This window comes from Helianthus annuus, chromosome 7 (genome assembly GCF_002127325.2).
Source record: "Helianthus annuus cultivar XRQ/B chromosome 7, HanXRQr2.0-SUNRISE, whole genome shotgun sequence".
Taxonomy (NCBI): Eukaryota; Viridiplantae; Streptophyta; class Magnoliopsida; order Asterales; family Asteraceae; genus Helianthus; species Helianthus annuus.
In genome coordinates this window covers 103,093,689-103,109,015 of record NC_035439.2, presented here as the reverse complement: position 1 = coordinate 103,109,015, position 15,327 = coordinate 103,093,689, and the positions used below count along the sequence as shown (strand labels likewise).

The 15,327-nt window shown below is 35.3% G+C and overlaps 2 protein-coding genes and 2 long non-coding RNA genes across 4 annotated transcripts; all 4 read right to left on the bottom strand.

Moving 5' to 3' along the window:
• Window positions 1–1,275: 1,275 nt before the first annotated feature.
• Window positions 1,276–3,064, bottom strand: LOC110943170 (glutathione S-transferase T3-like). Its single transcript, XM_022184926.2, has 2 exons — window positions 2,328–3,064; window positions 1,276–2,192 (listed from the first exon to the last, which is right to left on the bottom strand). The coding sequence occupies exons 1-2, from the start codon at window positions 2,728–2,730 to the stop codon at window positions 1,444–1,446; spliced, it is 1,152 nt and encodes a 383-aa protein (XP_022040618.1). The 5' UTR covers window positions 2,731–3,064; the 3' UTR covers window positions 1,276–1,443.
• Window positions 3,065–3,841: 777 nt separating this feature from the next.
• Window positions 3,842–6,272, bottom strand: LOC110943163 (rac-like GTP-binding protein ARAC3). Its single transcript, XM_022184919.2, has 6 exons — window positions 5,991–6,272; window positions 5,550–5,659; window positions 5,051–5,117; window positions 4,809–4,873; window positions 4,635–4,700; window positions 3,842–4,180 (listed from the first exon to the last, which is right to left on the bottom strand). The coding sequence occupies exons 1-6, from the start codon at window positions 6,022–6,024 to the stop codon at window positions 4,076–4,078; spliced, it is 447 nt and encodes a 148-aa protein (XP_022040611.1). The 5' UTR covers window positions 6,025–6,272; the 3' UTR covers window positions 3,842–4,075.
• A 29-nt stretch (window positions 6,273–6,301) lies between these two features.
• On the bottom strand, window positions 6,302–7,040 carry LOC118480362. Its single transcript, XR_004862167.1, has 2 exons — window positions 6,905–7,040; window positions 6,302–6,673 (listed from the first exon to the last, which is right to left on the bottom strand). It is a non-coding gene; the product is annotated as an uncharacterized LOC118480362 (long non-coding RNA).
• Window positions 7,041–9,248: 2,208 nt separating this feature from the next.
• On the bottom strand, window positions 9,249–9,904 carry LOC110934877. Its single transcript, XR_002588702.2, has 2 exons — window positions 9,752–9,904; window positions 9,249–9,664 (listed from the first exon to the last, which is right to left on the bottom strand). It is a non-coding gene; the product is annotated as an uncharacterized LOC110934877 (long non-coding RNA).
• Window positions 9,905–15,327: the final 5,423 nt, after the last annotated feature.

Here is a 15,327-nt window from a genome sequence, read left to right as displayed (position 1 = left end):
TGTAGTCTTGTAGGATACAATGTGAAAGTCAATCTTATTTAAATTTGATTCGTAAATGTCTTCAATTCTTTGATAACTTTTTAAAACTAGTGTTCTCGTTTTCAAACAAATTTCCTACGTATACAAAAACCAAATGACGACCAATCATTTTATTGTTTTATTTTTGTTTTAAAATTACGGTTTCGTCCTTAATTTAAAATGTTTTCCCGATTTTGCCCCCACTTAAAAATAAAATTATGTTTTTGTCCCTCGCTCAAAATTACGATTTTACCATCGGTTCAAAATTATGATTTTATCCATAAACTGACGATTTTGCATTTTCGCCCCATTTCAAAAATTATGATTTCGCCTTCATTGGTTAAAAAAAAGTATGCTTTTGCCCCCCCCCCCCCCCTCCCCTATTCAAAATTACAATTTTGCACTCAGTTCAAATTAAAAATATAGTTTTGTCCCCAGCGTAAAATTACGATTTTGTCCTTAGTGTAAAATTATATTACGATTGTGTCTCTGGTTTAAATTTATGGTATTGCCATCATTTTAACTTTTAGCAAATTACGATTTTACCCAAGTCAACAAATACAACTTTGCCCTCAGTTCAAATTACAGTATTGCTATCGTTTTAGTTTTTTTAGCAAAACTATAAAAATGTTTTTTTTCTAATTGGTTGACTGGATGTAATTTTTTTCCATGTCAATGAGCTGCCTAACACTCGCTCATTAATCCTGACAAACTACAGTTTTGCCCTGAGCTCAGAACTACGGTCTTGTTATCGTTTTACTTTTTTTTCCTAACAAAACTATAATAGTGTTTTTTTAATTGATTGAGAATTATTCGGCGATCGCCCCGCAACGCGGGCGGCGCATCAACTAGTTCTAACTACATTTTGTTTTAAATTCCCTTATAAATAGGAAAGCTTTCGTCATTAGCATTGCATCGGGCCTTTGATTGTAAACACACTAGCTCTTTTACATCATTGGCAATGAAATCTATCATCTTAATCACCATTTTCGTAGTCGTATTAGGTGCATCACAAACAAAAGCTCAACTCCCTCTTCTTTCTCTTAATACTGAGGGTTTGGTAAACGTCAGTGAAATTATATATTGTTATGTGAATAGTATCATCGTTGTTACCACCCGTAGTGGTAAACAAGAATAATGCCCCCAACATGGGGCATTATACGCCACGTGTCAGCCTAGTCACACATGGGGCATTATAGAAAAATAGGTGTAGTGGGGCATTATCCAAATAATGCCCACTCAATCATTTGACAATTATTTTTTTTTAAAATATAAAAGATAAAGACTTCATTAATTTAAAATAAAAATTACAATACTTGAAAAAAATACAAAAAAAAACAGAAAATTAAAAAAACCGAAAAAAAAACAGAAAATTAAAAAAACCGAAAAAAAAAACAGAAAAAAAAAATAAAAAAACTAGATGATCTAAAGTCCATATTTTTCTCGTATTTTTTGGCGACGCATTTGAGCCAAGATCAACGCGTCGCCTTGGAGGTGGTCGATCGGTTTGGACAAAAACTCAATGTCATTTTCCATTTGTCGCGCCTCTTGCAACTCGTTGAACTTTTTGGTTTCAACTACTCGGTCTTTCATAATCTCCCAACGTTTGTGGCCGAGGTCGCGAATATCTTGGAGACGACGGTTCATCTCCTCGAAATCATCCTTTAGGTCGAGATCCGAAGACGACTCGACCGTTTTTTTCCCGGTTCCCTTTCTTCTACCGGTGGGTCGGACCAACTCTTCTTGAATTTGCTCGTCAACGTCCAACGTTTCATTTAAATCAACATTACGGGCATCGGATGTCGGAGTTGACGGGTCGGCGGAGGATGATGTTTTTGACCTTTTAGCCCGGCGTCTACTACTTGACGTCATTGGATTAACAAGCGCCCACTTTGGACTTTTTCGTAGTAGCTCCCAACACTTATAGTACGTGAAAGGGCTTTTCGTCCTATCGAACTCCTCCAAAGTCTTTGTTAAAACCCCGACGTCACATTCACCGCTCGGGCGATTATCGTAGTTACGTTGGTAAACTTCTTGAAACGCGTGACATTTGTTGTTGATGTCGGTCCATTTGCTAGAAATTGAATCCTTGTCCTGATGTTCGCTTTGACCCCACGAGCTAAAAAATAGTGCACGCACCCTATCCCAAAAAACGGGGCCCGTTTGAAAGTTTGCTACATATTTAAAAACAAAAAATAAAAATATAAGTTGAAATTATAAATATAAAAAACAGAAAAAAAAAACAGAATATAAAAAAACAGAAAAAAAAAGAATAAAATTCTGAAAAAAAAATAAAAAAAATAACTTACCGGTATCTTCGTCCTCCGAAATATCGAGCCACGCCCGAGTCAACGTGTATTCCTCGTCCTTCGTCCATTTAATGGTTGTTTTTGCACGTCGAGGTTCATCCTTTTCCTTCTTCTTATGCGACCTTCTGCCGCGTTTCGATTTGTCTTGCACCGGTTCGGGTTGCGACTCCGGCACGACCTCGACATCGGGTTCGGATTCGGGTTCGGGTTGTGACGGTTGCGACCCGCCGGCTTGACCAAAGCCGTAGGTGGGAGGAACAAACGGAGGGGCGCCACTCAAGTAAGCCGCGTAACTTAAAAAGCTCGGGTCCATGTCTTGTAGGTTGTACGGGGTTTGCGGTTGGGTTGTGTTCGGGTTCGTGGGTCTTGCGGGGCCACCAAACGGGGGTCGGTATGGATGCATGCTTGTAAAAAAATAGGAGAAAGTGGATGTATTTTTATAAAGTAATAGAAGAGAGTGGGTGAGAAAGTAGTAGAAATTTTATAAAAAATTGGAGAAAATGGATTGATATATATATAGTGGGTAAAATTTAGAATTAAAAAAAAAATAAATCACTTTTTGACCGTTGCCAACGGTCGAATTTGGCCCCTCTTTCCAATTCACAGCGTTTTTAAAACCACGCCGGCCCCAATTTTTTTCAAAAAAAACGCCCGGAAACGCCCCATGTAGTGGGGATTCCGGCGTTTTCCGGCGTTATTTTTCAAATCTTTTTAAAAAAAACGCCCCGTTACGGGCAGACTTAATGGCTCAAACCCAACCCCGACCTTCCCAAGTAAGTGGAATTATAAATTGTGACATTAAGTTATAAATTGATGATATTGATCTCTTAATATTACACATAAAAATACCTCTAACAGACAACCAAACAACTCACTTGTTTAAGTATGAGTTGTTTGGTCGTCTCTTAGTAAGATGTTTTACTAAGGCTGCTATACGACTTCTTTTTTTTTATTAACTAGTGGGAAACCCGCGCGTTGCCGCGGAGTCGACGACAACAAGAGACGTGAACATACCACCAACTTACCATCAACACTTACCATGTACAATACCCTTAACATAGATTACCATATTGGTCTATTTTTAAAAAAAGGTTGCAAAAAAATGAAATTTAATAGTAACCAATTTTGGCCCAACAACGAGGTATATCATAAAAACATAACACAAACATAAAAAACGAACTGGCCCATCAAAAAACCCAGTATGTAATACCCATTATGCCCCTCATAAAATTTGAAAACAAGCCCAGTTTTGTACATTTTAAGAAACACAAACTCAAAACTCCTTTCACATTTCAATTTCATATCTAATTATTTTCCTACAGGGTCTCACTGAAAGCAGTCTCTCTATTCCTACAGGATAGAGGTAAGGTTGTCTACACCTTACCCTCCTCAGACCCTATCTTAGCTTTGTTATTGGTGGGATTCACTAAGTATGATGATGAAAATTAAACAATAACTATGAAAAAAAGGTTGTAATAGAACAAGGTAACTGCCATTAAACAAATAAGAATTAGGGTTACAAAAACCACACCAAATTAATTTCAACCCAAACAGAGCAAACTACAAATACCAAAAATACCCTCAACAATATACATATGAGCTTACAAACACCTCCAGTCTATTTCATATTCAGCACAACACAACTTGTTTTCATGAGACAGAAAAAAGCAAAAGTGAGCAATTTATCAAATACTTTAGAAAGGTAATTAGCACCTCATGCTAGATTTTTCACTGTTTTGAGGCCAAAATCACAATATGGAGCACCCCTTTTGACCCTTTCGCTTCTTTTTCTTCTTTTGCTTTGGTGGCTGCAGAACCAGATTAATGGTTGCATCAAAAACAGCCTTCACATTCTGCAGAAACAATCGTAAAGTTTCAGTAAAAAATGAAGTTTCTTTTTTAGTCGAAACACTTGATCTTTTCTAAGGATGTAAACAAGCTAAGCTACTCGTGAGCTACTCAAGATCGGCTCGCTAAAAGCTCGAGTAAGCTCGCAAGCCTAAACGAGCCTTAGCTTCACTTATCGGGATCGAGTAGGCTCGCAAGCCTAAATGAGCTTACTATTACATTATTATTTTTTAATATAACATAAATGTATATAAAAAATAATAAAAGAGCTAAGGTCAAGCTTGAAAAACTATGCATGAGCCAGGCTAGAGCTCAAGCTCTTGTAAGTTAAATGAGTCGATCTCAAGCTTAGGTTGGCTCAGCTCCTTTACCCCTTAATCTTCACTTAAAATATGATGACCATATTACAATCAATTGTACAAATATTTGTCTTTTCAAAACCAGCTCTTGAAATGTCACCTGCTGTGTTTTTGAGCTACACTCAATGTAAGCAGGAGCACCGATTAACTTCCTCAACTCCTCTCCCTGTCGAAATTAAAGAAAAGATATCCATTTTATAAAAAGAATGAAACTTTATGTATAAAAAAACAAACTTGGTGGAAAAGGATATAGAAAACGGGCAATAGGGGCAACCTGAACCGTTGTAATTGGAACTGCACCGGGATGGTCCGTTAAAAACTGCTTATCATCATGAAGATCTACAAGAAACAATTTTTAATCGCTATTTCCATATTTATACTCAAATAGAGACCACAAAAAAAAAGAATTATTATAAATTTATTAAAAGCATTTGATAAGTGTAAAGACGGGTCAATAACAGTATCAGATGATTTAATTGCAAGTAATTGCGTCTACGTATGAATATAAAAACTAACCTAGCTTTGTTCCAACAAGGATTATTGGAACCACCCCGGGTGCATAATGCCTCAATTCAGGAATCCACTGCACAATGCAACAAACACCAAGTAAATGAGACAAACAGGGACACATGCACATTCACATCTTAGCTATCCTCTCGATACAAACGGGCCCCACAAATGATGATGTTATAAACGAATAGCATATGAGTTTTTTATGGGTCGAATTTGTTTTAGATATAAAATATACAACGAAAGTAATCTAGATTGATTATTTACTAATAATTTAGAGCTGGCAATTTCGACCCCTTTACTTATGAATAGGTCAATTCGGGTTGTATTATAACACAAACGAGTCAAATCAAGAAATTATCTACGAGGGGTTAAAACTTGAAAGTTACCATTTTACTCAAAGATTTACACCATTAGCATAACTGTTACCATGATCATAAATTGTAAGAATATTTAGTTATAAAACAATTAAAAGAACGCGGATAAAAGCGAAAGACCAAATTACCTTTTTAGAGATATTTTCATAGCTGGCCTTGCTAATTAGTGAAAACGCGAGTATAAAAACATCTGCACCGCGATAACTCAGAGGTCTCAATCTGTTGTAATCTTCCTGTCCTGTTCCAAACAAACATTTATAATCAACCAAAACAAATTAGACAAGACACGTAAATCCAATCTACTGATAAAGGATAACAAGTACTATTCCATGAGAAATCTAAGTCATTGTTCCTGCAATAACTACTCATCATTTACAAATTTTAAAATCAACTAACATTTAAAGAAAATTCCTGTAACTTATCCCAAAATCTTGAGAATTCAACATGTTTTCAAGAAACATAGCAAGAATTTAATGAAAAGAAACAAAAATGCAACTTTTAACCTCTCTAGTTCATACCATGAAAAATATGCAAAATCACCAACAAAATAGAAATTAAACTTTTTTTACCAGTTGACCACTCAATCGTTGAGTCGTTGACCATTCAATCCTGGTCCTCTTCTGGAGCAGCAAGATTGAGATCAATCATATCCGAACACGATGGAGCCGCGTGACCCATGGCCGCATAATGATCCATCGACCCGTTAATAAAATGAGACCGTTTGTGACTACCTAAAGCTTGCCCCGATTTAAACATCCTGAAACAAATCGGGCATTCGTGCCCTTTGATCTTTTTCACCTTCGTTTTCTTATCGTATTTCGCCTTTCGAGTATGTGCAAAGTCACCTTCTAAACTGTCGTGTTTTGACCCGACCGTATTGTTCTTTTTGTGACACGGTCTATGCCCGCCAAGCCCTTGAAACGACGTAAAAACCTTGTTGCAGTTCAAGCATTCGTACTTATTTCGTTTCTTATTCGGCCCCTCCTGTTCTAGTTCAAGAGTATACGAATCATCATCATCGCAAACTCTTTTTTTCAAATACGCGAATTCTCTAAACAAATTCCTTCTTATTTCGAGCTTCTGTTCGTAAGTCAGTTCTTGTGTTTTATCGAATACCCGTTTCGACTTCTTGTTCGGGTCACCATATCGAAGCAATTCCTCAACCGAAATGTCCGATTCCACTTTTCTAGCAGTAAGATTCTCCAATTGAACACTATCGGCATCCAAACCGCCACTTGATTTCTTACTGATTCTTTCAACCGAAGACGATTTCGTCTCGAGAACAGCACGACAACCGAATTCAAACCCAAAAAAATAAAATAAAATCAGATTAAATATAAAAATTCATTGGTGATGAATAAAGATAAAACAAAACCCTAATAGTGATAAACAGATAAACAAAATTCAACTGGCAAATGATAAAAACTGAAATACTAACTAATACATCAGTGGATTATATCATTATAAGAAAGGTGCGACTTACAGAAGCCGGTTTTGATCATAAAATACTCCATAGAGCCTCCGATTGCAGCTGATACGACTCCAATCTTCAGGTACCAGTCCAGAAACTTCATTGAATTACAACGAGAATGGTAAATTAGAGAGCTAAAGACCTCAGACCTGCCGGCTGGTAAATTAGAAGGGTCGAAAGATTTATCAGTGTTTCGGTTCTTTTGGGTACTACCAGGCCACGCCCGACATACTACTATTCTATATCCCGTTTTCTCAAGTTAAGTTGAGAAAATTTGTAGTTTTTTGCAAAATCATGTTAGCGGAAACAAACGGGCAATTGAAGAAGGATCCTTTACCACAATATTCATCTGCCCGAATCCTAATAATTCCTTAACTGACTTGCGACAGAACCCTAAAGCCATCGTTGTTGGGGCTTCTCTTTGTCCACAACCTACCACCGCCATCATCTGAACACCATCATCACCGACCCGGCGTCATCTCAGGAGGACTTATGCAAACGGACAGGGCTTTTGAATTCAAGAATCTGATGATTGCATTGAAAGAGGAACTATTGAGTTGAAGAAACTGATAATCGAATTGAATGAGAAGGGAACCGGCGTAGAGAGATGAGATTGATTGATTAATCTGTGCATCTATTTTATGTGAGAAGGGTAGAAAGGGAATAAAATGGTAAAAAATTAGGATTTTAAGTTAACCTTTAGTATGTCATCTTAAAAAATTGAATGGAAATTACTATTTTAAACATGGAAAATGCTTATATATAGTATATAGATAAGTTTTACATTCATTATCACAACTAAAACCTATAAATTAAACTCTATAAATTAAATTGCTATTAAAGCTACTTTATCTAATTTCACTTTTATTGGATAAGTTCTTAATTAATTAGCAACTAAAATATATAACTTAGGGGCTCTTTGTTTAGCTCTTAACGAGACTCTTAATGGTTCAGAGCTCTTACTAGTTCAACACTTAATGGTTCAGACTGTTTGTTTCGCGAGCAGATGTCTGAATGGTTTAGGCATTTGCCTCTGAATGGTTAAGTATTATACTGAGTCTGAATGTTTAAGTATTATACTGAGTTAGAATGGTTAAGGCCTCTAATTTGAATTGGTCAGACATTTCCTTTAAACGGTTAAGCATTATATTGGCTTTTAATGGTTCAGACCTCTTACTAATTCAGCACGTAATGGTTCAGATCTCTTACTGGTTCAGCACTTTACCATTCAGAAGTTGCCAAAGAGCCCCTTAAACTATGTTTATTGACTATTAATAGAAAAATCTATGTGTATGTGATTTCTATATACTTGTTCACAGATGCTCTAGTCCTACTATTATGTGGTGAAAATCTGATAGCCTCGACCATGACAAATGGAATAGGAACATTCAACTTAACTCTAAGGGGGAGTCCACTTCTTGCAACAACCCTTTTATCATCTTGCAAGATAGTTCTTGCTACACCGCCCTCGGCTTGTAACGCAACCACCAGCCAAACCTTTACAAGCGTCACTACGATATGTGGGGAGCAACATTGTTGGGCTTTCCAAAGTTACGACTTTAACCCCAAAAGAGCCATTCACATTTCTGACCGCAATATCGATTCGATTGGGATGATTTCGTTCTGCTATTATATAATGTAAGAATAAAGAAAGACACTGATCTTTATAATATCTCTATATTTCAAATATTTGTAACGTGACAATGCCTCTATATAACATATGAATAAAGGAACTTATTGATTATTCTCAAGTTGGTGCACAAGTTCTTTTAGTAGTAGTATCACACCTAAGCCAAAAAGGAGTAAAAACACAAAGCGGATACCAGGGACGAAGCTAGTATATTAGAAGGGGTAGCAAACTAGCACGAGCTACTCCTTAACCCCGTCTCCGTACCGTTTTCGTAGTGTAAAAAAATTCCGGTTTTATACAAAGGATACCCTTGATCCCAAAAAAAATAGATTGGGATCCATGAATTTTTGGGCTAGCTCTGCCATTGACAGATACCATACCGATGATGGCGGACAAAAATACCGAAAAATACCTTATATATTGCTGATTTAAATATTAACATTTTCTCTATGTAAACTATATATTTGCATTTTTTTTGTTAAAAAACTTATTAACAGTTTGGTTTGGTTCGTTTATAGTTTGCCAACACTTAAATTTTAGCTTAGCGAGTTTTAAAACTGTTATTAATGGTTTTGCTCACAGTTTCACCTAAAAGGCTAAAATTCGTTGAAATCGAACCTTAAACACCCCTTAAAATAATAATGTAAACCCATAACTCGGTCGGTCACTCGACTGTTATTGACCCAAAACCCATTCATCAAACAAAAAACCCAAAGTATACAAATCTGATCAATCATTTTCCTTCTCCAAATCAAATACCAAATAATAACAATACAATACTAATTCTTTCCAGTATCTATAATAATCACTAATGAATTAATCTGTAATTTTGCATTACAATATGACAATAACACTCTAAGGTTTCTCTGCGGCATTTCGTCGAACACCCTCCAGACGTTCATGTTCATGTTCATGTTTATCTTCATCTTCACGAACGCTACTACCTTCACTATCGATTCGATCACCACACGTATGATCCGGATTCAACTGCGGCCCGATAATCTGTCTCCTGTGAGAAGCAGCTTCTTTTAGCTTCTTCTTTCGAAGCCTTTTTCTCTGAGCTCTTGTGAGCTTTTCAAACCCTAATTCACCCTCTCCCTCACTCCTTTCTTCTTCTTCTTCTTCCTCCAATTCATCTGTATCTGTACAATATTTATACAAGTTCAAAACATTAATTGAATTGTTAGATTTCTCATAAAGTAATTGCAATTAGGGGAGAGCAAACTAACTGATGGGGTGGGATTCTGAATTGATGATTTCCCGCGCTAAATTTAGGGTTTGGGTGTCTAGTTGTTTGTTGTGATTAGGTGAAGATGGAGGCAGTGGCGAAGCTTGAGATTTCCGACCGGGGGGTTGAAAACGTAATAACACAAATTTCTATAAAACCGGGGGGTCAAAAACGTATATACCCAAAAAATTTCTATACAAAAACTACCTACTCCCCACTATTGAACGAAAAGTTCGGGGGGTCGGCCGCCCCCTCCCGCCCCCACAAATCTACGCCCTTGGATTTCCTCTTATTTGAAACTGGTTTGAACTCGAACCAGACCTGCAAAAACCGATCAAAACCGCTCCAACTTATTCGAAACCGAAACCGATTTTTACTTTTTGTTGACCAACCTGTACCAATCTGAACCCCACCCGAACCAGAAAAAACCGATCAAACCACTCCAAACCCGAACCGGTTTGAAACTGAAAGCGGTTTTGACTTTTTGTCAACCAACCCTAGCAAGTTTAGGGATCCAAACACAATGTCATGCAAAAACGACATAACACTGATCATAATGCATTTATCTAGCATTAAGCTTGCAATTAAAAAGAAATGAAAGGGTTCAAGAAGACTATTTTCGTCACATGATATCCGTATGTCATTATATTATGAAACATTTGTTTTGGTGAACCGAAGTCTACTTTGGATCGCTCTTATTATTTTTGTAGAGAAAGACAATTGGAAGGGTTCAAGAAGACAGATTCATGTTTGCGATGATGAACAAAAATCTAGATACGAAGAATGATCGTTTTGAATAGCTCGTGAGATGAAACGACGAATGTGTAGAGAAAGAAATGTTTATTAAATGAAGATAGTTGGAAGCTCGTTAACAAGTAATTTATTAGATGTGTTTCATCTCATGAGTAAATTTGCCGATGATACTCCAATGATCCGTCAGTGATTTATTGCTCGATAATACTCCAATGGTACGTCAATGATCTAAATTTGCCGTTTAAAAAAAAATAGACGTGTTGAATTAAAAGTGTTCAATTTTTTTTTTTTTTTGCAAAGTCGACAAAAGAAAAACTACGTGAACGGCAAAAGGAAAAGAAAAGGAATCAACTATATTTATTACTAGGTTATAACCCCGTGTATTACACAAGTTAAGTAAATAAAAAAATCAAATAGTTAATAATGAAGATTTAACAATTATAAAACGATATTTTAAGACGCTTTTCTGATATCCGAAAAAAAAATTGTGTCATGTATGTATGATCAAAATTTGTGATGTTTGTCAAGTTATAAATATGAAAACATTTGAACCATCAATTAGAAGACAAACTGTATCATCGACTTTCTCACGAGTTTTAACAGTCATGTGAACATACATTTAATAACCCAAGTTTTATTTAAATAACAGTGGTCTTAATTAATTAGTTCTAAAAAAGTTGTTGAAATGTCCAGATTAGACATATAGCAATTAACCAATTAGATAAACTTATAGATACAAAATAATAATTAAATTAATTAGATAAGTATAAATTATCGGTAATTATTGAATTAGATAACTTTATATTTAAATATCTAAACGTGAGTTGCATATTAAAAGAATGGTTGTTTTTGGATAAATTTATTAGTATGATAAATGTAGTTATTATTCTTCTTGCATTTTAAATATATTAAATAAATAAATAATTTGTTAAGCACGAAAATCGTTCCCTCCACCCTCGTTATGAAAATGCTTGATATTTGTTTCAATTATTAAAATATAATTTCTAACCTAGTAATTAATATAAATAAATAATAAGATATTTTATGGTACTTTATCCGTAATTCCTTAAATGTTTGAAACATATATTAAAATTAATAATTTAAATTAAGTAATAGCCAATGATCTCTAGATCAAGTGGTGGAAAACTTGCATTTCTCTTGGGAGATGCAAATTCAACTCTCACTTTGTGTAGAGTGAGGCACTGGTGGGCAATGATAGGAGACCCAGGGAAACCTTGGTTCGATCTTTGAGCCAAACGGGTTTTACCGGTAACTTTATTGTCGTGCTTACGGGTGGGTGTGTTACTGAGTTTTGCCCGGAATTGGTGGTGGACTCGGGTTACTCTCGGAGTACTCCTTTAGTCCACTGAGTGCCCCGAGAGTGCTCGGTATTGATTCTGTTGGCCGTTAAAAAAATAATAATAATAATCATCTACAATTAATCCGAGTGTTGGCCGTTATAAAACAAAGAGTAGATGGTATACAATAATGACAAGTGTCTCTTCGTTATTTTCTTTTATTATGTAGTAAGTATAGAAATAGATTAATGAAAAAGATTTAATTGGGTTTGCCTAAATCTAAGTGAGTTGCAACTAGTGTTTTTGAAATTGGGCCACTAATCAACAAAGTGATGGAATGCATTAAGACCTTAATTGGGCTAAGATAAATTTGTGGGCTTGTCACTGAACCAAAGAAAGGGCCGTAGTTGAAAGAAGCTTAGGTCGAAAATTGAAGAAATCAACTGGAATTTTTTTTTTTTCTAACACTTAGGTTTATTCTTTTGGTTTTAATTCGAGTGCTTATCCAAAACGTTTGGGATCCAATTCTTGATTTGTCTTAAAAGTTAAAACTAGATCTTAATCTAAAAGATTTTAGATTAGTAATAAGGGTAAAGATCCTGTACAAATGATTTTATCGTACAAAACGTAAGAACAGTGTGAAAAGGTCAAAAAACGTGGTGGCATTTTCGTAATTATTTTACTCGTAATTATCTTACATGATCAAAATTACCCTACAAGATCATTTGTAGGGTAATTTTGATAATTACTATTTGAGTAAATAATTACTCTATGAGTAAATAATTACAAAAATGCTACCGCGTTTTTTTTACCTTTTCACGTTTTTCGTACGTTTTGTATGATAAGGCTATTTGTATTTGATCTTTTGCAATAAACTAACCATTTGTACTAGATTGTTAATCATTCCTTAATTTTTCTAATAAAGTTTTTAAAGATTTGAAACCCTAATCATATTTTTATTCTTGATATTAGATTATTAATAATGTTTGAGTAAATTACTTTTTTAGTCTCTTGTGTTTTAGTGGTTTTAACCACTTGAATCAAAATTAAAAAATTAATGCCCTGAGTACCTAAAGACTAATTTGGTAACGTTCTGAGTCCAAAAATTTAACTCCATTTGAATGTTATGTTAGCTTTTCATGAAAAGACTAAAATGCCCATGTATTTAAAAAATTAGAAATAAATAAATAACAAACCTTATCTCTCTTTTACAAACACTCAAACATACTTAGTCTCCCTCTCTCTCTACAGACAACCACCACCAAGAACAACCATAACCATCAAACACCACCACCACCACCACCACCATCGTTCACCACCTCCTCGTAGCCACCACAACCACCTCACCTGCAACCATACACCACCATCACCTCAATAAACCACCATCATACACCACCCCCGGTCCACTATAACACAATTGCCCCACCTCCGATATCACCATCAAAGCCAAAGCCGAACAACCATCGACGAGTTAACCACCGGCCGAAACCTTAATGTCGCCACCACTGAAACCCTAACGTTGCTACCACTTCGAAACCCTAACGCCGCCACCACTCAGATATGCTCAGATCGATCATACAAGTTTGATGTTGTTGATTGTTGAGCTGTTTTTGGTTTGATTTGGACCTAGATATGTGCGATTTGATGTGAATTTATGTTGTTTTGGTTTGATTTGGTGGATGTGTGGTGGTGGTTGTATGTGTGCGATGGTGGCACATGGCGATGGGTGGTGGAAAGTTTATGATGGTGTGGTGGTGGAGTGGTGATAGTGAAGTGCAGCTTTGGTTGTGGCACGTGGCAGGTGAGTGGGTGGTGGTGGTGATGGAGTGGTATTGGTAGGTGAGTGTAGACGTGTGAGAAAAAGAGAGAGATGTTTGTGTATGTACGCATTAAAGATTTGTTCCGTATACTTTGTGCATTAGAGAGTTGTACTCTATGTGTAAATGACTAAAATGCCCTCGTAGTTAACAATTAAGAAAATGGATGGTGTTAAAAATTTAGACTCAGAGGATTACAAAATAAGCCTTTAGGTACTTAAGGCATTAAACTTTTTGATTTTGGACTTAAGTGGTTAAAACCACTAAAACACAAGTACTTAAAAAGTAATTTACTCATAGTGTTTTGTGTTTGTCTATAGGCCAAATTTTTATTATGGAATCATATAATCTAATTAAATATTATGAAGGCATGTGCGTTTAATTAGAGTCGATACTTCAACCATTGCAACTTGCACATTAAGATCAGAATTGCTTGAGGTTAGAGTAGCGAGTTGACTCTAATAAACAAACTGTGTTTGGTTAGACATAAGATGAAGTAAACGTCACAACGACTCGTTATCTAGTGTCGATACAACCCATTTAGTTAAAGGATCATTGCACAAAAATTGTTAATGATTATAAGTTGAATCAAATTAAGAAATTGCCTTATTGTTGGATCTAATATTTTATTGATGAATTTAACTTAGATTTTAATTAAAGTTTCTATTTAGTAGTTTTTATATTAAAAATTATATTTTATTAGTCATTTGTCTTATTTGTAATCTTTTAATTTGTTTCCTTTAGCTTTAAGCCTTAGCATCTACTCTTAAAATGTTTTTAGTATAATCTAGTTAATTTATATCTTTGAGGAATTTAACTAGATTTTAATTAAAGTTTTTATTAGTAGTTTTTATATTAAAAATCCTATTTTATTAGTCATTTGTCTACATTTAATTTTTTTCCTTTAGTTTTAAATCTTAGCGTTTACCCTTAAAATGTTTTTAGTATAGTCTAGTTAATTTATATCTTTGAGGATATAAACCCTACTTCCATTCCTAATAGCATTTGTGTAATAAAGTCGGTGTTGTAAAAATCAGTCTAGGCAGCAAGTACTCATTACTTGGTAGGGTCTTGAGGCGATTTTTGTCAACTTGGTCAACATTACTTGAAGTTGGTTTAGCTCGGAGCAAGTCGGTCCAACTCTGTCAAGTCAGACTTTTGTTGTTTTTCATCGATTTACGTTGTTTACACCGATTCTCTTTATATTTTTGGTATTTTTCATGTAGAAACCTTGGATTACGAGAATTATATGATTACTACGTGTGTAATATTAAAAAAATGAATAATAATTTTTGAAATTCTTTAGTATTTGAACATGTATTATTTTGATTTATGATGATATTTACGGATTTGTTATAAATATCAGTAAACTTGTGATATATGGCATATATACATGATTTCCCAAAATTACTTTAATTTACTATGCCCGAGCACTGCTTGACCCGGCCGAGTGCTCACAGTTCCCCACTCGAAAGAGCTTGCAGCGCATGGCGACATCTGCAACATTGGTCAAAGTAGCTTCTTATTTTAGTATTTATTTTTCAGATTTGACACCAACATCCATGCCTTATCATAGTCGTCATCGAAGTTTTTATGATTTGTTATTTCCTTTGTTTCATATGGTGGTTTAGTAATGTAGGGTGTGAAATGATAATGAAGGATTGATCACGTTGATTCTGTGAATACCCGTGATAATCTTCCCTAAACCC

What these genes read in the sequence shown, in the direction of transcription:
- LOC110943170 (XM_022184926.2), bottom strand. Translation starts at nt 2,730, where the DNA reads ATGCATCCATACCGACCCCCGTTTGGTGGCCCCGCAAGACCCACGAAC. An exon ending in TTCGGAGGACGAAGATACCG is followed by an intron (nt 2,193 to 2,327) that starts GTAAGTTATTTT and finishes TTAAATATGTAG; the next exon opens with CAAACTTTCAAACGGGCCCC.
- LOC110943163 (XM_022184919.2), bottom strand. Translation starts at nt 6,024, where the DNA reads ATGGTCAACGACTCAACGATTGAGTGGTCAACTG. An exon ending in AACGATTGAGTGGTCAACTG is followed by an intron (nt 5,660 to 5,990) that starts GTAAAAAAAGTT and finishes TGTTTGGAACAG; the next exon opens with GACAGGAAGATTACAACAGA. An exon ending in GTAGCTCAAAAACACAGCAG is followed by an intron (nt 4,181 to 4,634) that starts GTGACATTTCAA and finishes TTGTTTCTGCAG; the next exon opens with AATGTGAAGGCTGTTTTTGA.